At 42.1% G+C, this 22,599-nt stretch overlaps 1 protein-coding gene across 1 annotated transcript in view; it reads left to right on the top strand.

Moving 5' to 3' along the window:
• Window positions 1–2,066: 2,066 nt before the first annotated feature.
• Window positions 2,067–22,599, top strand: part of TRPC1 (transient receptor potential cation channel subfamily C member 1) — a 33,050-nt gene continuing 12,517 nt past the window's right edge. The window contains exons 1-9 of the mRNA XM_056849832.1: window positions 2,067–2,254; window positions 5,693–5,847; window positions 6,039–6,140; window positions 6,374–6,576; window positions 7,922–8,053; window positions 8,923–9,118; window positions 10,452–10,788; window positions 14,078–14,217; window positions 22,050–22,193. Coding sequence (XP_056705810.1) covers window positions 2,119–2,254; window positions 5,693–5,847; window positions 6,039–6,140; window positions 6,374–6,576; window positions 7,922–8,053; window positions 8,923–9,118; window positions 10,452–10,788; window positions 14,078–14,217; window positions 22,050–22,193 — 1,545 coding nt within the window. The 5' untranslated portion in view covers window positions 2,067–2,118. The remainder of the gene's footprint in view (window positions 2,255–5,692; window positions 5,848–6,038; window positions 6,141–6,373; window positions 6,577–7,921; window positions 8,054–8,922; window positions 9,119–10,451; window positions 10,789–14,077; window positions 14,218–22,049; window positions 22,194–22,599) is intronic.

Genomic DNA, 22,599 nt, shown 5'->3' with positions numbered 1-22,599 from the left:
AGCTGGCTTTGTGTGTAGGAGTGGGGAAACCAATCGAGTTCACCAGATTAGCCTCCGCTGCTCATGTGGAGGAGTGGGGAATCAAACCCAGTTCTCCAAATTCCACCGCTTCAAGCCACCATTCTTAACCACTGCTCCACTGCTCTCAAACTACTATAAATTATGGCAATGTTGCAAAATGGAGGACAGTCTTACAACACCCTAAGGCTCTTCAGTCAGTACAACAATATGATTTTGACAAAATAACTACACGGGAGAGACTGCTATTGTGTTTCCATCCTGAGTTTCACTAATGCATGTCACACAAACACACATACACAAAGCAGAAGACGAAGGTTTTGTGGAAAAACTCCTACAATAATCTTCTGTTTGGGCTGTGTTCTTGTCCTGACCCTGATGACACCCCAGTCACCCCTGATGACACTTTCCATTGGTGGTATCAGCATAAGATTCACACCAGGTGTATGAATGTTGTATGTGCTAAATTACATCCACTGTGGTGCTGAAAGAAACCTTGGGGTACAACTGTACACTCCTCAGGTTCACCTTGCTTCATGGGCAAGACTCAGGCAGCAAACATTTTGATTGTTTGAACAATGAGGCTGCCGGTCAGTGTGTTATACATTCAAGTATATTTTTTCGCACTTCTCTCTCTTCACAAGTACCTATTTTCATCCAGCAGTACGGCAACATTTTCTATTTATTTTATTAAAACATATCCTGCCTTTCCTCTTGGTTCGAGAGGCTTACAATAACTATTAAAACACCCCCAACTGAAACCAAACATAAACCTTCCCTCTCCCTTTAAAGATGCTTGTGGGTTAGCGATGGAAAGAAAAATGTCTACCGCAAAAAGGAATAGACAAGCTGAGAGCCTCAAACAAACCCTGTCCTCAGGATCCAAGTATTATTTTTCTGGGCCGGTATACATTTTTAACACCCTGCCAACCATTCAGTGGCAGGATTCATGAGTCCTGAAATAACGTTTTCCATTTTATTTCAAAAATTGTTACATAAATCAATAGACCCTACCATGATTGTGGGTCACAGCTAGGTGCGGGCTGTCTGATGTAGGCAGAGGAAGAGGAAACGTTCCAATGACAGCCATGTGACTGAGTCAGACTGACAGGCGATTTTCATAGCAGAAAATGCCTAGTCTAGTAGGGCACTTTCAGTCCACTCTCAATGCACTTTAATGATCGTTTGCAAGTGTATTTTGCCATTTCACACCGTGAAATCCAGCTGCAAAGCGCATTGCAAGTGGATTGAAAGTGCATTATTCTGCATGTGTGAAAGGATACGTGTGTGTGTAAAGTGCCGTCAAGTCGCAGCCGACTTATGGCGACCTCTTTTTTGGGGTTTTCATGGCAAGAGACTAACAGAGGTGGTTTGCCAGTGCCTTCCTCGGCACAGCAACCCTGGTATTCCTCGGTGGTCTCCCATCCAAATACTAATCAGGGCTGACCCTGCTTAGCTTTTGAGATCTGAGGAGATCAGGCTAGCCTGGGCCATCCAGGTCAGGGCAGTGAAAGGATATATTCGGTATTAAATTAGAAGGGGAAATAATGCGGATTTTTAAGAACATTTCTGAAGTAATTTCTTTTACACCCATCGACAGCCAGACATATAAGTGGTATTGAGTAATAACCACGTGCGGTCTCAAAAGTTTGTCTTAAGCTGGCAATACATTAGACGGGTAGCTAAGTAAATATGACTGACAGGACTAAAGATTAACGTAAACTATCATGGCCGTGGGTCCTGCCAAGCTTATACTGAAGTGTCGCGAAGTTCTAGCCAAAACAAAAAGGCACAGAGCCAAACCGACCGTTCTCAGGCAAACGGGCGCAACGGCCATAACGGGCGCCGAGGGAACGACACCCCGAGCAACGTCGTCCGCGGAGAGATGCACCCAAGAGCGCGCGGAGCCTATTTGCGCGTGCGCAATACAATACGTGTTAGCCTTCGCTCTGGCGTCGCTCGTTCCGGCTCATGCTGATGCCTTTTCAGCCGGCGGCGCCTTTTGGGCCGGGTGGGTTTCTGCTTGCCCGCGCGTGAAGAGGGGGGGTCCCCAGAGCGGCCTCTCCCGATGGGCCTCAGCCGCCTAGCGGAGCTAGCGCGATGGCTGCTCTTTACCAGAGCGCCGACCCGTCGGCCTCGGCCTCCCCTAACAAGCTTTTGGCCCTGAAGGACGTCAGGCAGGTGAAGGAGGAGACCACCCTGGATGAGAAGCTCTTCCTCTTGGCGTGCGACAAAGGTAGGGGGGGGGTCCCACTCCTCTCGGCTGGGAGGATCCGCTCCCCTCCGCCTCCACACCCGCCCCCGAAAGCCTCGGCTCAGGGGATCCGCCCAAGCCCAGCATCGAAAAAGAGGCGCGCGCCAGCAAGGGCGACCCCGTTGGGCGAGCGCAGGCCGGTCGTCCCCTTTCCCCACCTACCCGCCATCGCGCGCGAGGAGGCGGGAGACTCTCGTTTAGCCGCTTGGTGAAGTGCCCCGATTGCGGGGTGGCGATTGATGCCCGTTAAGGAAAAGCTAATCTGCGTTGAGTGACGTGCCTTTAGCAACGTCAAGAGAATAATACCCCCCAGAGCCCTTGGATCGACCGCACTTCGTCCTTCTCTTTCATTTTAAGGAGAATTTTGATAAAAATCTGACACTTCGTGGTGAACCAGGGCACTGATTCCAAAGCTGGTTTAGTTAGTAAGCTTTGGTCCTGGTGCAAGGTTTTCCTTCGTAATCTATAGTCCTAATAGGTAATCTCTCACCTAAAGTAAGACTGTTACTCACTTTACATGCAAAAAGTGGGAGAAAGAAAGCACCTGAATGGAAACACTCACCTTTTTTTGTTTTTGTTCTGGGCTGACAAAGTACAGTTGCTTTATTAGGTTGATAACTGCACACATTGTATTAGGGAGACATATGTAAACCAGTATTACAACTAGAGTCAATCTTACAAGATGTTTGAGTAATTAGTAATATAGTATACAACCTATATACATGCCTGGTTGATTTAAACTGTTTGTATATGTATATATTTCTGTAAATGTGTGCAGGTGTTACTTGGGTTTTAATTGACCAGTGATGAAGGCCAAATAGGCTGAAACGTGTCTGGCATGTGGTTAGAGTCATCAGCCTCAGGAAATGCCATTGTGCTATTTTAATGTTTTTTAAGAATTTTAATCTAGACATAGCACTTCCAATAAATTATATTTTCATTAATATATATATATGTATAATTCTACCCAACCTTGGGTACCCAGTTTCTGACAAAGTACAAACCAGTGAGATCTGCTTCAAAGGGTATCTGATGAAGGGAGCTTTGACTCTCGAAAATTTATACCCCGAAAATATTTCTGGAATTTAAGGTGATGCTGGATTTGATTCTAACTGTTCCACTGAGATCTTGGAAACACACATAAATTTATATACAAAAAGTAAATATTTAACTGAGCAATTTATAATTTTGCGCTTTGCATTTTTTGGGAGTAAAGATAATACCTTAATCAAAATAGAGACACAATGTTGTAAAAGAATTTGTAGTTTGTGTGTGTGTAAAGTTTTGTTGCCAAATGTGTGAATGCATCTTTAAGTGGTTAATGCTTCTTTTCATCCAGATAATTAGATTTTGTTTACATTGTAGCATTTTTAAACATAGGTCAAAGTGGGGCTGTATGAAGGGATGTTGAGTCTTGGCATTAAGTCTTGGCATGCCTCTTCAATTGCTAGGAATAAAGATTTTTTTAATCGAGATGGGTATTCACTGAGAAGCCAGCAGTGCTGCCGTAAGGTCAAACATGTCTACGTTCCAATTTTCAGATAAAAGACAGTCCCCTATTCTTCTAGTTCAACCACACTTTCCTTTATGCCACAAAAGACACAGCCATATGATTAATAAGGCCTACATCCAGAAGCAATGGCAAACTGGTGGTTTGTCATTACAGGAGTGAGCCATGGGGAGGGGCTGTGGCTCAGTGACAAAGCATCTGCTTTGCATGCAAAAGGTCCCACGTTCAGTCCCTGGCAGAAAGAAGGGTATGGGTTAAAGGGACGAGACAATTGGTGATGCAAAAGACCTCTGCCTGAGACCCTGGAGAGCTGGTGCCGAGACAATACAGACCTTGATAGACAAATGGTCTGATTCAGTACAAGGCAGCACAGGGGTTGAAAATTTATTGGTTTGCAACAATTTATTTGCTTGTATCATTATTTCTTAATTGGACAAAATGGCATGCTGCTATTTGTCATTTTATCTATTTAAAAAATAAACTCGTTTGTTGCAAACCAGGAAGTAGAGGAGAGAGGGAGAGGTTGTTAGCATGAGAACTTCAGCTAATGATCTGAGTAGAGCCAATATACTTTCTTTGGCTTGGAAGTTCTGTGATAATCTGTACCAACAGTGACAAGAATTCTTTATTTTAGATATCAAGAAACAATAAAAACCAGTAACAGCTGTAATATGACGCATGGTGCCTTCATAAATTAAGGGTCACTTTTCGCTCCTAAAATATTTCAGGGCTTCAACTAAGATTGCCATTCAGATGCTTTTTTGTCAATAGCTTGTGTACACAAAAGTGTGAACACTCTTGTACATCAGGGGTTTGGGGCTGAAGTTTCTAGACTATGCAATGACAGATGAATAAAATAATAGGTAGGTCTATTCATTGTTTATTTGCTTTTTAAATGCCTACTGATGAGCAGAGACTGCTTGATCCTGTCCAGTCCATTAAAACTTGTGCCATGACAATTAGCTTCTGAATTGTGCATGTAGCAAAAGGTTCAGTACAACTTTGCTGAGCTTGCCCTCCAAGATGGGATAAGTGCTGATCATTTTGTTAGGCAGATAAGGAGGTGCCAGTTTTCCTTATCTTCTAGCAGTTGATTAATGATGTCAGATCTAATAGCTGTTGGGTTAAGCAGTGCATGTGAGATGTAGAAATCGTACTTTTGCATTATGGATGCTAAATATGGGTATATCTGTTTTTCCAAAATCAGGTTGGCCTCTCTGGATCAAAATGTTAGAGTATCTATTGCACAACAAAGCTTTGCCAAAGGTAGTCATGATGATCAGCAGAAAAATCCCAAAGGGAAAAGTCATATAATATATTTTATTAAGACCGAGCAACTTATCACAAAACAGTGTGCATTACAACACAGTGTGCAAGCTTTTGAGTTTCCAGAATACATCTGTCTGGATGTTCAGTACAAAAACAAAGTGAGTTGAGGGGAAGAGAGCACAGTGGTTCAGAGCTTGGTGGAATGGTCCTTGTGCCTGCAGTTTCCAGAGCTGTAATATGTAATACAGAATGTTGCAGACTTAAGGGGATTACTTGTTCTATATGCAAACAGATTTGAACTTGCGGGAACACCTGAAATAGAAATAAATTCTTGCACTTGACAAACATCTCCCAGTATAACAAACATCTGAAGAAGTGAGCTGTGGCTCACGAAAAGTCATACCCTGCCAGAAAATATTTTTGTTAGTCTTTAAGGTGCTACTGGACTCTTGCTGTTTTCTACGATCTCCCAGTATTATGTGTGTTGCAGCACTTTCCTAAGCACAGTTACACTCTTCTAAGCCGATGTACTTCAGAGTACTTAGAAGTGTGTAACTCTGTTTAGGATTGCACTGTTAGAATACTTTCAAATTAAAATACGTTGAAGGACCCAAACATCTCTTTGTATGTTATTTATATAGGTGATTACTACATGGTGAAGAAGCTCTTGGAAGAGAATAGCGCTGGTGAAATGAACATTAATTGTGTGGATGTGCTTGGGAGAAATGCTGTAACCATAACCATTGAAAATGAGAATCTAGACATACTGCAGTTACTTCTGGATTATGGGTGCCAGGTAGTATGATCATGTTTAACATAGTTTAGAAAACATAACAATCTGTTTAAGATTTAATTTATTTTTTCATGTCCTTTAAAAAGAAAAGCATCTTCCTTACGTATACTTCTGTTTATAATTTTAAAATTCATATTGTCTTTTCTAATATGCTGTTTGTTATTATTTCTGATTTAACATTCCATTGTTTTCAGTCCACAGATGCACTCTTGGTGGCCATTGACTCAGAAGTTGTGGGAGCTGTGGACATACTACTCAATCATCGACCAAAACGATCTTCTAGACCAACAATTGTTGTTAGTAACATATATTTAAATTATAAGGGCAGATCAGATACCAGCCTTGCTAGTATTGGGCACAAAGAATTGAAATGTTAGAAGCTAGAATTGTACAACAAATTTAGTTATGAATGTTTTGAACAGAAGGACGTGTGAGATTTCAAAAAACAGAATGGTTTCAGATAAGGCATGTTTTAGTTTTGAGCTTTTCGTATAGCTTAATTTATCATTTTTTATTCCGTCTGTTGCAGAAATTAATGGAACGTATTCAGAATCCAGAATATTCAACAACCATGGATGTGGCCCCTGTTATTTTAGCTGCTCACCGTAACAACTATGAAATCCTTACTATGCTGCTAAAGCAGGATGTATCACTACCCAAACCTCATGCTGTGGGCTGTGAATGCACGCTGTGTACAGCCAAGAACAAAAAAGATAGCCTACGACATTCCAGGTTACAGTAATTGCCTCTTAATGTTTGCATGCCATTTTCCCCTCTGAGCAGTACTCCCAAATCTGTTCAGTGCAGACTTGTAAATAGCCATTAGCCCTGTAGAAGTTCTTGATATTACTTGTGTTTGTGCTGTTCCATTATTTTTATATGGTACTCATATCTTGGTGTGGGAACGGTTTGTGGGTGAGGTGTTAGTTTCTGATATTTCTGTTGTGGTAGTTTGAGTGTCATCAGGTAATGAGATGGGGTAAAGAGTTCCTGCCCTCTTCACATGGTGTTCTGGTGCTATGCAAGGCTGTAATGCAGCTCAGCAAAAGGGTGGAAAGGATGGAAGCACGCTTGGAGAGTTTCCTGTGATATCCTAGCAGCTTTTCAGGCTCTATAGAGCCATTGGGGTACCCTGTAAGTCAGCTTTTATAATGAGATTGATTGTCCTGCTGCCTGCCATTTACAACATATCTCAGAGCCAAACTACACATTATTTTTTTTGTGCATTTTCACATTTTTTCTCACATTCCCTGTAGAATTGCTTCTTTTTTTAAAAAGAGCCCAAAGAAGTTCAGAACAGCACTGCAGGGAAAGGAAGGGCTCCTGCCTCCCCCCCCCCCCCAGCAGTTTTTTTACACGTAAACCGTGCTGGGAGTTATTTTGCCAATTTAGCAAAATCAGTAAAATAACTCTTTTCCCCAGCACAGTTTACATGTGAGAAAACTGCTTTGCCCCACAGCTGCTGTGCCATTGTGGGGAGCATGTGAAAGCACATGAAAACATGTGAAAAAGGTAACGTGTAGTTTGGCTTCCAGTAGCCCTATCTGAGAAGTCTCTTTAATCACAGTGTGGGTAGCGACATCACAGGTGTACATATGTGTAGAATTGGGCTGCTTGGATAATGGGAGTGCTGCATATGTCATAAACTGCAGTATCTACTGTAGTTTTCATTTTGATATTAGTGTTCTTATTGTTTTTAAACTATTGATGACTCACATATTAGTAGTCCTAATCAATTGTGGTTGCATACTTGCTTGCAATTCCAGCTTATCGTCTGTGAAATTGCACTAATATAGGTATCAACACACCCTAATCATAAGCACTAGTCACCAGGTACAGAAAATCTTAAGATAAGGCCATTAATAAACTTGCTTTAAGGTTATGAGGGCAGGAGGATCACTTAAGTAATTTGCTAGTACACATCTATGCCCTGGGGAAGGCATGGGTTATTTCAAATTCCTTGTCCTTGGTTTTAGACTAAACTTTAAAAGGTAAGCATATTTCATAGTGAGTTGAAAACACTAATCAAATGAAAATTGGCTGCCTTACAATGTTTTCTTTGGCATTTTAATCACAGATTTCGTCTTGATATATATCGGTGTTTAGCCAGTCCTGCCTTAATAATGTTGACCGAGGAGGATCCAATTCTGAGAGCCTTTGAGCTTAGTGCAGACTTAAAAGAACTTAGCCTTGTAGAAGTTGAATTCAGGTACAGATAAAGTTGAACTTCTAATACTGTTTTATTTTCAGTATCATGTATGTAAATAATATTGAATGCAGTCACTAAATCAACTGTCTCCAAATTAGAAATTGTAAATGACAGAAGAGTAGTTATCTTGTATGTAACAAAATGTCCTATTATTGCTAAGGAATAGGCAAATGTAGATTTTTAGCTAAGATTAACTGTTTTAAATCAATGGTGGGTTTCTTTGATTTGGAAATAACTGCATAATTGATTGTCAGTTGGATCTGATTACCCATTAAGTGAGGTGCTTTTTTTCTGGTGGAGGAAGATGCCCTGCTCTGTTAGTGAGAGACCGTATAAGAGAACACTTTAGGGGGAGAAAAATGGCTTTTGAGATCAGGCATTCTGATGTAATAGGTCATGTATTCCTTTGGCAGATTAAGAATATTCATGACTATTAACCAAACCTTAATGAATATTTATACACAATTCATTAAGCAATTTCAAAATCCATGGATTTCACAGGGGAAGAAGTTGTTTTCTTTCAGAAGTAATATCCCACCTCCCATTAGCAGTTTCCAAAGCTGCTTACAGTAATGGTATAAAACTAGGAACCAATAAGAGACAAACAAATCAATTGTAAAACAAAACATAGCACCTTAAATAATTGTCAAATCCATCAGGACAATAAAAACTGTAAAGCCACTCACTAACAAGAAGCCTGGGTGAACAGAAAGGTCTTAACCTGACACCTACAAATAAGTACAAATGAGCTGGTGCCTGACATACAATGAGTACTTCTAAATAAACCTGCATAGGATTGTGCTATTAGTCTGAATGCTGAGGAGTGCATCAATAACAATATAATGGTTGCCATTTTCTGTATTTCCTAGAAATGATTATGAAGAACTAGCCCAGCAGTGTAAAACCTTTGCTAAAGACTTGCTCGCACAGGCACGGAATTCACGGGAACTTGAAGTTATATTAAACCATACAGCAAGTGATGAGCATGTAGATAAGCGAGGACTGTTAGAAGAAAGAATGAATCTGAGTCGCCTAAAGCTTGCTATTAAGTATAATCAGAAGGAGGTATATCTTCTTTGTTTATTATAGAAACATTTTAGAACCATAATAAGTAGATGGGATAGATTAGTGATATATCTTATTGGGTGTTATGTTTCTAAAAGATGGATCAAATCTGCTAAATTTGCATTGGAATCAAAGTTTGGAAAACAAATTTAGCTGCCTGGTTCCTTGAGTTACTGACTTAGAATCAGGTGCTAGGATTGCAGTACCTTCAAAAGACGCTGAGGATACAATTAGATGAGATGTGAGAGATCTTGAATTAGATCTCCCAACATTGAACTGAAGATGTTTGAAAATCTGATTGTGGATCTCATCTAGTTGCAGCCTTAGTGTCCATGCTAGCATTGAAACCTGGACCAAGATCAGCAGTATCCAGTGGCTCAACTACTCTGTTTGTTCCCATTGTTGGTAGGGAGGGTGCAGAACCTTCTTACAATATATCCTGTGATCCTTTGGAGATCTGTTGGAACCTTGGAGGCCAATGCAGCTGTGCATTGTACTTAAAGTTCTTTAGTGTAACAGATAGAAGTATTGTAGCCCCTTAAAAACTTTATATAAAATCATTCCATTGAAAGCATCAGTGGACTAGAACCTTCTTCAGATGCTCTAGGGCAAGGGCCCCTTGAGAGCTCTTATCCGGTCCATGAGCCAGTCATGGCAGCCACCAACCCCCACTCTCGATCTGGGCTAGCGAGGCATGGCCCAGCCAAACCCCTGCTCTAGGGGGCTGTAGTCTACATGCTTATGCTGAAATAAAATTTTTATTATTCTTTATGGTGCCACAAGGCTCCTGTTTACTTTTTGCTGCAACAAGCTAACACAGCTATCTTTCGAGATTTATTACTCTGTGAGTTTCTCTAGCAAGTAGGTAATTCCTGCTGCTGGAGAAAGGGTGAAAAAAGGGTTGCTAGGTTACAACCCAAGATTCTGTATATACTAAACAGCTCTGGAAAGAGAAGAATTCTTCTGTGGGAGGCCTGCCTCCCACTTACTGTTTTGTGGAAACCAGAGCCGTGTGTGCTTGGGTGTTGTGGAGTGGGGTAGCTACTAATAGGATTAAATTTAGAAATATGCTTATTAGTTTTGTTAGTAGCTACCCCATTGCTAGCCAACACATGAGATTGTAATGATTGAACTTGTGCTATTTGAACCATCCTGATTCTAAACAATTATTTAGAATTAAATTTTAAAAATACTCTTCAAAATATAGTACCATTTTAAGTGGCACTCTCAAGTGGCAACTGATGGTCTTGATAAATTAGACAAAGCTTTGAGCATTGAATTCAGTGGTTACTTTAGAGATCGTTTAAGGTGTAAAAATGTTTTTCTATTGCAGTTTGTTTCTCAATCCAATTGCCAGCAGTTTCTCAACACTGTCTGGTTTGGACAAATGGCTGGTTATCGCCGCAAACACACCTTTAAGAAGATTTTTACCGTATTGACAGTTGGAATCTTTTGGCCAGTACTGTCTTTTTGTTATTTATTGGCCCCAAAATCTCAAATAGGGCGAATAATTCACACTCCTTTTATGAAGTTTATTATACATGGAGCTTCATATTTCACATTTTTGCTGTTACTTAATTTGTACTCAGTAGTCTATAATGAAGATAAAAAAAACACAATGGGGCCAGCATTGGAGAGAATTGACTATCTTCTAATACTGTGGCTTATTGGTAAGTATAGCATAGATAAAAATCTAGTTGTTAACATTCTAATGTGAGTGTCCCTTCATCCCCACTATCATTGTGTGATGATAAATATCTTATCTTGAAATCTGACTGGCAAGGAGGCTAGTAATTTCTAATAGTTTAAGGAAATAAAATTTATATTTTACCAAGCCTGGGTGCTGTTTCTTTATTACTCATCTAGAGGTGCAACACTAACGTAATTTTGAGGCATAAAAGTTTGTATGTCTTCTGACCTTATTTTAGAAATGTCTCTGTTTGCACTAAACATGTCTGTGCATCTTGTAAAAATTGGTTCCCTCCATATGGATGGGTATGTATGACCAGTGATTTTCTTTGCAAACTGAACAATAGGAATTAATCCTTACATAGCTGCTGCATTTGATTATTTAAGTATTCTGAACCGTTAATATTTAACAGCTTTAGTCTTGCAGTTGTGTAACTTCTGCCAGGTGTTCTGGTGTCACCTCATTTTACTGAATTAGAAATTCTGTTACAAAACTGATGTCTGTCAGACCTAAGAGCACACTCCTTCCCCATGTGGGCACAACTGGCTACAAGTGAAAGGATCCTCGCAGTCCATAACATCTTGGCATGTATGTATAGGTACTAGATCTGGAACCACAAATGCTAGAGAGTGCTAATAGTTATACAGATTTGCAAGGATACCTATATAGATGGATATAAAAGCTGTCTTTTTACCTGAAATATTAAACTTGTATACACAAGATCAAGATGTACAGCTGCATTCAAACTAGTTTCCTCGGGGTTCATGTAACTAGTTACTGTTCTAGAATCTCATTAGTTATTAGAATTAACAGACAAATTGTTCCAGAAACAAAGAATGGCCATGTACCTCTGCCCATAGAATAGAGAAAAAGCTATCAACCTGCCAGTCCTGTCCGTGTCTGGACCGGGTGAGGTTTCTAATAACCATTGCTCCCCTCTAGCAGAGCTTGTGTTGCTTGACCAAGCTGAGGCGGGAGGACTGGAGAAGGATATGGGAGTTGTGTTATGTTCCCTGTAGTGCCCTAGTTTACTGACTCTGTGTGTGTACATGAATGAGCACCAGGGGGAATTATTGGGAGGGCAGGATTCTGTAATGCCGTGGGTTGGACGTATGAAGGTATTTCAGAAGATAAGTATTGCCTGTATTTATAATGAAATATCAGAAATGAGCTAGAATTGGGTATGTCTGATGTTCACCTCATCTATATGCATCTTAGTTGTAAAAAAATCAGAGCTGTTCCTTTTGTGTGAGGAATAGCATGCAAATACAATGAACAGCATCTTCTCATAAGTATTCACTTGACAGTTCAGATCTGTTGACTAGGCCTTGCTAGCAGTATCATCTATCCACCAACTTTGCTCAGGCTCTGTGAAGGCACAGTTATTTTTTGTACTGTCTTGTCCATGTGCTAAAGTCTCCTTTTGTAGGGCATGCATGGTAGAGCTTCTCAATAAGGCCTTTAGTTGACAGGTTTTGAACTGTGTGATGTTGCCTGTAGTTTGACATTTTTATTATTATATTTGTTTTACGTTTTCTGCATTGCTCTGTTGGATATGTGTGTATTTTAATTCTCTGTATACCACCTTGAGCTATGGGAAGGAGGGATCTACACTCTTTAAGTACTCACATTCCTGTACCATCTGTACAGAGGCTGTGTTCCTGTAAGTATTTCAACCATCCCAGAGAAAATACTATTTGCAGGTTATGTGAAGAAATTATGGAACCAGCAGAGGGAGCACAGACTACTCCTTTCTCTGTTGCTTTTAAAAAGGCATTCTCCAATTTATGATTTTTTTGGATATAAATAACCTATGGTCATATGTTTTGGATTACTAGATTTTAACATTTCTAATAGGAGGCATGTTTTTAAAATAATAAATTATGCCAAATATTCTGCATGCTCAGTCGTTTGTATTGGGCCTATTACAAATATTTAAAACTAAACTAGGATAGAAATATGCCCTGACCTGAATAGCTCTAGGCTAGCCTGATCTCATCAGATCTTAGAAGCTAAGCAGGATCAGCCCTCACTAGTATTTGGAAGGGAGACTTCCATGGAATACCAGGATCATGACAAGAAGGCAGGCAATGGCAAACCACCTCTGAACATCTCTTGCCTTGAAAACTCCACCAGTGGTCGCCATAAGTCAGATGTGACTTAATGGCAAACAAAAAATAAATACAAGTATAGCTTTATGTAGTGACTGTCTGGAAATGATCTTTATACATTATATTTACATTCCATCAGGTGATGCCATTGAAGTAAGTTATGTTTTTTGTTAATTCAGAGATAGACATACAGTTTTGGAGACAGAATTATTACTATTCATAGCTACAATGATAATGGATATAATAAAGTATGAGAATGGAAGGGTGTTATAGGTATCTAATTTATATAAGTGAAATTAAGTCTTCACTGTTAACAGCTTGATCCATAGAACTACAGCATTGGTAAAGAAATACCTGTATTGCCACAATAAAGTGGATACATTAACATATTTTATGCTGGTAGATGTTCTGGTGGGTGCCACTCTAATCATACAAGAATTAGAAGTCTGCAAATAAAAGCAATATGTAGAAGACCTGCCCAGGTCTGGCAGATCTTTGCAGATGGGCACTGTGTATCCTCCCATTGGCCTCAGAGAGGGAAGGAAGTTTCCTTGATCCTTTCTCTCCACCTCTCTCCTGACTGCTGCTTTCAGTCTGAAGAGCAAGAACCAGTGTCCTTGACCCATTTCCTTTGCTTTATGAAGGACTTGGCTTGTCCTGGGGCCAACCGCTTTGGAGGCTCCACTGCTCTGGAACTCCCATGGGATCTGAACAGTTCCTGGGGGAAGCTGCTGCTATCCCTACATCCCAGCTGTGACTCATCTTGTTTCCCTACTTCGATTCAGTTGATCATTAGGCAGTGGGCTGTTAAAGGGCCAGTTCCTGTCAAGCAGTGGAGCAGGGGATTTTGCCTTAAAGGCACCACATGTTCCTGTTTTGGTGCATGGACACAGATGGTGGATTTAATGACATTAAAATGAGGCCAGATATGGAAATGTGTACATATTAAGATATAGGTATGCATGTTGTGTACTAAGTGTTCAAACCCAGTGTTGTTGTAAAGCACACACAATTCTTATATTCCTCTAACCCCAAAATACTTCTTGTAATAAGAGGTATTGTCATGTTTCATAAATAAAAATAATTAAAGACAGCACTGAAATCATTGTGAAAATTCCATTATACCTCACCAACTACTTTGTCTCTCTTCTCTACCAGGAATGGTCTGGTCAGATGTTAAAAGACTCTGGTACGAAGGCTTAGAAAACTTCCTAGATGAATCACGGAATCAACTTAGTTTTGTCATGAATTCTCTCTATTTTGCAACTTTTGCTCTCAAAATAGTTGCCCACAACAAGGTAAATATTGCAGTATGTTGTCATCAGTATACAGTTTAATTCATTTTTGAGGAGCTTCTCTGAATCATCTATGTAATAATATTTATTTCTTGCTTTTCTGGCTGATTGACGTCCAACTGGCTTAAAATTCAAACGTACAGTAATATACAGTTCAAATAATGGATCCTAAAGTCTTCTTCCCAATGCTGAAAGCCTTAAACTCTGATTTCAGTCTATATATTTAGTGCTAGAATATAGGAAAATTAAGGCAAGTATCCCTTCTAGTTTTTATATTTTCTTAGGTTTTGCTGTGTTGGTTGAAAGAATTCCTGGTGTAAATACACATGTCTGCTCTCATTAAAAACTGGAAGTGAAATGACAACTAGCAACTCTACTGTTTTTGAGATGGATTTATATTCTTATCTGATACTCAGTTCAAGTAATCACTAATTAATGTTATCTTTTTAATTTAAAATTAAAATTCTCTTCTCTGAGGATCAGAGGACATCTGATCAGCGGGTGTTTCCTTTTCCTATGCTCAGGGAGAGGCAGGATATTAAACCTTTTGCTGCCTGCCCTCTGCTGGAAAACGCCCTGAACTGTCAATTCTCCTCCTGCCTCAGAGGGAGAAGCAGCGTTGGAGCGAGCTCCGTAGCTAGGCCTTACAACTTACTCCTTTAATCTTCTACTTTCAACCTTACCATCCTATATTTCTGTCTCCTAACAACTGTTCCCCTCCGTTCGTTGTGTTCCCTTCCTCCCGTGGCCGCCTTTGTCCTTTTGTGCTCCGTTTTCCCCCCCTCCTCCTGTGCCTCCATATTTTCCCTCTCTGAGGAAAATGGCAGCGGCGCCAGAGCAGTCTGGGGAGGAACTCCTCTCAGGAGATGAGGCAGTGGCAACGGAGCTCCTTCCCTCCCGCCGGCACAAGCCAGCAGAAAACTGCGGAGGGAAGGGCAAGCGGCGCCAGGAGACTCCTGCCGCGGCGGCCAAATCAAAGAGGAAGCCGGCTGAGGACGACGGAGAAAAAGGCGCGAAAAAGACGCGCGCCGAGAAAACAACCGCGGAGCCTCCCCGTTCGTCCCTGATGGGTGACGAGGGTGAGAGCGCAGAGCCCGCCCGTATTGCCAGCTCCAAGGGAGAATCGGCTACGTGCAGTGCAGGCGGTAATGTACAAACCTCCCTTCCCCTTTTAACGGCGGTGGGGGGGCAGTGAGCAGGGGATGCTTGAGCTTATGAGAAGGGCTTTAAGAGAGGAATTTGCCCTCCTTGGGGAATCGTCTTCCAGGGGGCCATTGAGTTCAAGGGCATCCTCCCCATCTAGAGGCTCTGTGCGTTCAGAGCCTACAGCCCAAGGTTCCAGCTCTGCCTGGCCAACAAAGGCAGCCAGAAAGGCACCCCCACCCCCCAATTCCAAGACAGTTCACCAGCATCTCTCTTCCGAAGATGAGGAGAGAGAAGAAGGACAGTTCTCCTCAGAAGAGGAGCAAGAAGGGGGGGCCCAGGGCCAAGATCTCCACCCACGTTTATTCAAGGCAGAAGACTACCAGTCCTTCTTATGTAAAGTCATGGCAGCCCTTGACCTCCATGAAGATGAGGACACTGAAATTATTAAAAGCAAAACTAAATTCAGGGGTTCTAAGGAGTTTTTTGCCAGATTACAGTCTAAACCACTTTCAGTGCCTTTCCCTGAGTATTTTGAAGACTTAATTAAGGCAGAGTGGCAAAAACCCATGTCAACTAAGCAGGTGCCAGCTTCAATAAAAAAGTTGTATACCCTGGAACCCAGAGCCATGACCTTATTGCAAGTACCCCTGGTAGAAGCCCCTGTGACAGATCTACAATCCTCGGGCTTAATATCAGAGGACGGGGCAGGTAGCATAAAAGATCCCCTAGATAGAAAAATTGATTATGCCACAAAAAAGGCGCATGAGACTGCAGCTCTGTCTATCCAGGCATCAGCCACAGCAGCCCTGGTGGCAAGAGCTAGTATAATGTGGATTAGGAAGATTATTGACTTGCTTCCATAGGAAAACAAGAGAGTGCTGGATGGCCTAAACAGGCTCCTAAAAGCCTCCAACTTCATGGCCGATGCTACCCTGGACTCTATGTCCTTCACAGCAAAATCTTTGGCAGCGTCCTCGGCGGCTAGAAGGGCAGCCTGGATTAGATCCTGGTCAGCTGACGCAGAGTCAAAATCCATACTTCTGGGATACCCCTTTGAGGGAGGTCGTCTCTTCGGTCCCAAGCTAGATGACATCCTCATAGAGACCAAAGACAAGAAGAAAGCATTACCTAAGTACCTCAAGAAAGATGGAAAACCATCATTTTCACATTCCTTTTGGACCTTTCGGACCTCCCACTTCATGGCTCGCCCCAGATCCGATGGACGAAGAGGCGGCTGGAGTTCAGGCCGAGGATCCTTCAGGAGAGGTTCAAGATTCGGAAAGGGATCTGCCTTCCAGAACCAAGGTCCAGAAAAGTCACCACGATTTGGTGACAAACAAAACAAGCAATGACTCTTCAGCAATTCCAGTAGGGGGCAGACTTATTTATTTTGCAAACATCTGGGACTCTTCTCACACAGATGCCTGGGTGCAACAACTAATTCGCCAAGGCTACAGCATAGAATTTCTAAGACCCCCTCCAAATCGTTACGTTATATCTCCGATCTCTCGAAGACCAGACAAAGCCCTTCGGACCCAGGCAGCCATCCAACACCTCTTAGAGATCCAAGCAATAGAACACGTCCCAACCTCAGAGCGGCGAGAAGGGGTGTACTCCTTTTTCTTTACAGTACCCAAAAGAAATGGAGATTGGAGGGCAATACTGGATCTGAAGTATGTCAACCGCTTTGTCTGCAAAAAACACTTCCGGATGGAGACACTCCGCTCCATTGTGGAGGCTCTACGACCTCGGGCATACCTTACATCTATCGACCTGACGGAAGCGTATCTTCACATCTTGATACACCCATCCCATCGCAGATACCTCCGTTTCACCTACGGTCAACTACACCTTGTTGTTGTTCAGACCTTGATCCACCACGGCTTCTTGGTGAACATGTCAAAGAGTCTAACTACACCTGTTCAATCAATACACCATCTGGGAGCCATCATCGACACTTCGCAAAACAAGATGTTCCTTCCTCAGGACAAGATCTCCAAACTGATCACCCTAGCCAAAACCACCATGTTGGCGAGAACGACGGGTCTCTCTTCTCTAGTAAGTCTCCAAGGCCTTATGGTGTCCTGCATAGGTCTGGTACCATGGACTCGTCTACACATGAGGCCTCTTCAATGGTTCCTGAAACCTTACCAGGTACAGATCTCCCAAAAGAGAAACCCTCGCATGGCTCTGTCCCAACAAGTCAGGAGCAGCCTCAAGTGGGGGGTACGCCGAGAAAACCTGGCCAAAGGACTCTCGTACATACAAGACTCCGCGATTCAGATTTTTACGGACGCGAGCTTAGAAGGCTGGGGAGCAACTATACAGCATCACATAGCGCAGGGTCAGTGGACAACGTCGGAGACTCGTCTCCATATCAACAAACTAGAGTTGAGGACCATCAACAAAGCTCTTCTTCAGTTCCAGCCAATGATAGAGAACAGACACATCCTCATCAGAACGGACAACGTGTCAGCGAAAGCGTATATAAACAGGCAAGGAGGGTCTCGTTCCTCCTCCCTCCACGCAGAGCCCCTAATCATCCTCAACTGGGCGGAAAAACATCTCGCCTCAATAAGGGCGGAACACATAAAAGGTGTCCTAAACTTGCAAGTAGACTGGCTGAGCAGACAGACGGTGGACGAAGGAGAATGGACTATAAAAAGGGAAATCTTTCACCTCATCCATGCGAGATTCGGTCGTCCGTCAGTGGATCTGTTCGCCTCATCGAAGAAACGACAACTACAGAGATTCTTCTCCAGGTACAATCACCCAGAGGTGGAGGGCGTCGATGCCTTAGAGACTCCTTGGCCAAGGGAAACACTATATGCCTTCCCGCCCCTCCCAATACTCCCCAAGGTTATCCGGAAGATTCGAACAGAGCAGGCCCACGTCATCCTGATCGCGCCTCACTGGCCTCGCCGTCCTTGGTTCCCAGCGCTGAGAGAACTATCCATTCAAGAACCGTGGGAGCTCCCAGTACCCAGGGATCTTCTTCAACAAGGCCCCATTTTGCACCCGGACCCGGCGTGGTTAAAACTGACCGCTTGGGACTTGAAAGGCAGCGGATGCTGAACTGGGGATACTCAGAACAGGTAGTGTCCACCATGTTAGAAGCCAGAAAATTGTCAACAAAACGCATATACAACTTTACCTGGAAGATGTTTGTGCGCTGGTGTGCTAGAAAGCGACTGGATCCCCTAACCATTACAACAGCTGACCTTCTACGCTTTCTACAAGATGGTTTGGACCTTAAACTAAAGGCGTCCACTCTTCGCAGACAGGTCGCGGCCATAGCCACTGTACTCACCCATCTAGATGGCTACCCCACGACTCGACACCCTCACGTCACCACCTTCCTAAAAGGGGTTTCCTACATATCTCCGCCTACTGTACACAGGTTTCCTACCTGGCGTCTGAACTTAGTTCTAAACGCCCTGACTAAACCACCGTTCGAACCTTTGAGAGAGGTCGCCTTAGCCTTCCTACGTATGAAGGTTCTTTTTCTCGTCGCAGTCACCTCAGCGAGACGAGTTTCGGAGTTGGGTGCTCTTTCTTCCAGGGACATCCTTTGCGTATTCCACGCAGACAAAGTGGTCCTTAGGCCGGACCCAACTTTTATACCAAAGGTGAACTCCGGTTTTCACAGGCAACAAGAGCTAATCTTACCATCTTTTTGCCCCAATCCGACTCATCCAAGAGAAAAGAACTGGCACACCTTGGATCTGAGGAGAGCACTCCGAATTTATCTTAAGCGGACTAAGCCCTTCAGACGCTCGGAGGCCCTTTTTGTGTCAATTTCTCCACCCAACAAGGGATCCAAGATGTCTAATCCAAGCATTAGCAAGTGCCTCAAACAATGCATTCAACTCTGCTACAAACATTCTGGCATGTCCTCTCCGCAGGGGATTACAGCGCACTCGGTGCGTAGCGCAGCGACTTCAGCGGCCTTTGATGCGCAAGCATCAGTGGAAGAAATCTGCAGAGCGGCCACTTGGTCAAGCCCCTCCACATTCGTCAGGCACTACAAAATCAACACCTATGCCTCTGCGGATGCGGCCTTTGGGAGAAAAGTCCTGCAGCAAGTAGCAAAGGATCCTTAATCCCACCCAGATAACACAGCTTTTGAAAATCCCGCTGATCAGATGTCCTCTGATCCTCAGAGAAGAGAACGGAGCCTTGGCTTACCTGTGAGGGCTCCTTCTTTCTCTGAGGGAAGAGGACATCTTTCCCACCCAGGGTGAAGAATATTAATAAAAGGATCACGATGCGCTAACTTCAAAAGTACAGTAACCATCCACTCTGTCCTGAGTGTTATTACCCAGTGTTCTAACAATCACTGTTTTTTCACGTTACGTTACCTGTTGTTACGTATTTACAGCCAATTATTCTTGCATGTTTTTCTGCATTACATGTTATGTTATTGTATTACGTGTTATGTGCTTCCTGTCTCTTTTCACTGCTATGGAAGTCCTCGAATTGACAGTTCAGGGCGTTTTCCAGCAGAGGGCAGGCAGCAAAAGGTTTAATATCCTGCCTCTCCCTGAGCATAGGAAAAGGAAACACCCGCTGATCAGATGTCCTCTTCCCTCAGAGAAAGAAGGAGCCCTCACAGGTAAGCCAAGGCTCCGTTTTTGAGATGGATTTATATTCTTATCTGATACTCAGTTCATCAAGTAATCACTAATTAATGTTATCTTTTTAATTTAAAATGCTCATATCCCACCTTTCACTATCCCCAAGGCAGCTTACACAATGTTAAAATTACTACAGCGGAACTGACAAAAAGAAATAGCACTGAATTGCTGCTGAACAGAAAAAACATAAGAACAGATAAAGCTTTAAAAATATAGGAAGCCATGGAGCCATTTGACAGGGGTGTCCTAAGTCAATGGACTTGGATGTATTTCTGCTTAGGATGGCAGTGTAGGTGTGGTAAAAGGTTAGGTGAGACAAGCGAGTCTTGGCTTGTTTCCTGAGGTTGCCAAAGGGGACCAGATGAGCTTCCTGGGGGAGCATGTTCCACAATCTAAGTGTCACCACTGAACGGTCCCGTCACACACTGCCACCCGATGAAAGGGTGGCATACAAAATGTTTATTGCACAGGATAGTCTTTCAGGTATTTTGGCCACCATGTAAGGTTTTACTGGTCAAACCCAGTACCTTGAGTTTTGTCTGCAAACAAACAAGCAGCCGAAGCGGATAGATGAAGGCCGGCATCAAGTCCGAAATAACTTGTAATTCTGGCAGCAAGTCCCAAATAACAAATGGGCAGCTGTGATTAGGAATAATTGCAGCTTCCAAGAATTTTTAAAGGCAGCCCCACATAGAGTACAGTTCAGTAGATCTTACCAGAGCAAATCTGTCTGTAGCCAGGTGAGATTTCTCCAGAGTACGATGAAACTAGCATACCATTTTAGTTCCAATTTTATAGGCAAGGCTTAAAATTGTAGCTTATCCAAGGAATAGACTCAAGGTGAATTTGGCCTCCTAAGCTTCAGCAACCTTGGCCCTTCTAGATCTTTCTCTGGCTATGACTTCTCCAACTCAGTCATCCTCAGCCATCCAAGGTTTTATGTTTTTTCAACTGACTGTCCATATTTTCCCTTGCTGCCCCCATATGTATTTTCAGCCAGAGCATCTACACAGTGTTACCATTCTCACTTTTTTTGTGAATGTTTTCTTAACTCTAAGTCTCCATTAAGGATGTAACATTTCTGGAAGTTTTGAAGCCAACCACTTCCCCTCCCTCGAAAAAATAGAAAATTTGGGGAAACTGAAATATATGCAATACTTACTTTCTTGTCAAACCTAAACTTCTATTACTGAATGAACAAAATAAAAAACATCATTTATAATTTACTTAGCATATAAAATTGTACTATTTGGTATATATATGGAATTAAAAGTATGACTATTTTCATTTTCTATAAGAAAAAGTACAATTATATCCTCGACTTGAGAAAATGTTGCAAACTGCTCTACCCTGTGCCACCATAGCACATGTGTTCTTGCCATTTGAGAGGTAAGAAGAAATAAAAGTTGAAGGCAGAAAATAAATTTTGTAGTAAACAAAAGGAAGTATATAGTCTCCAATTCTAAACCACTGTATACACTAGTGATGCTGAATGAATAAATACTCAGGTGAGATGACCACTGGTTATCCCTAATTGGTTTGCAGTGAGGAAATCTGAGCTTGAGAGAAAAATCTGGAGAGGAGAACTTGTGGCCAGCTTCTGACAGGAATTTTATATCTCCACCTGCTCATAAAGGATGAAAGAAATACCTTTAGCTAGACAGGATTATCTGAACTTCTAGACTTTTTTTCATACATCTTGTATCTTCAAAGTTGGCATTTATTTAGAGTGGTAAGATAAACCTGTAACTTGTTAGCTCTGCTTGATCTGTTCTGGTAAAATGCTTCCTTAAGATATAACAATAAGATATAATCAGTCAAATAAAACTAGCTTATATTATGGACCGAGAGGAACATAAAAAGGCAGTAGGGCAGCTATTTAATCATTCATACTTTATTTTATCTCAGGTGGTCTTGCATCTTATTCTAGATGGTTTAGACATTGGGGAATGCTCCTGGATTTTTGTAACTTTTCAGTGTGCCTCTGGCAGTTAATCATTGTCACTAGATTGCCCACCATAATTAAATGTCAATTTCTTTTAATAATTCTAGTTCCATGATTTTGCTGAAAGGAAGGACTGGGACGCCTTCCATCCTACACTGGTGGCAGAAGGTCTGTTTGCTTTTGCTAATGTTCTCAGTTACCTTCGACTTTTCTTCATGTATACCACAAGCTCTGTCCTAGGGCCACTTCAGGTATGTCATTATATGGGCAAAATGCCTAGATTTGCTCAATGATTTAAGTTCAGCTATAGAGTAATAAAACTAATCTAAAATGCATCTAAATCATTGGCTGTATCAGTCCAGCTGCTCTTCATATGGCTGGATTTCAACCTTGCTGTGTGGGCTTCCTGTGGCTATCTAATGAAATGGTGATTGATTAGAACTGTACTTGGAACTGTAGAAGCAAAACAAAAATGAAATTACACATGGTAAACAAGGCATATGTCATTCAAGCTATCAGACAAAATTCTTGAAGGAATATTCCGCAGCCTAGTCTAAATGAGACTAGGGTAGCAGTAAGACACAACAAAGAAGGAAGGTAACACAGTTTGTACAGTTCCACTTGTTGGATGTGTCCAAAAGATGTTGTTACCTTGCT

Source organism: Euleptes europaea, chromosome 5 (assembly GCF_029931775.1).
Source record: "Euleptes europaea isolate rEulEur1 chromosome 5, rEulEur1.hap1, whole genome shotgun sequence".
NCBI lineage: Eukaryota > Metazoa > Chordata > Lepidosauria > Squamata > Sphaerodactylidae > Euleptes > Euleptes europaea.
Note: the sequence above shows the minus strand (reverse complement) of the source record. Positions and strands in the feature narration are given on the sequence as shown.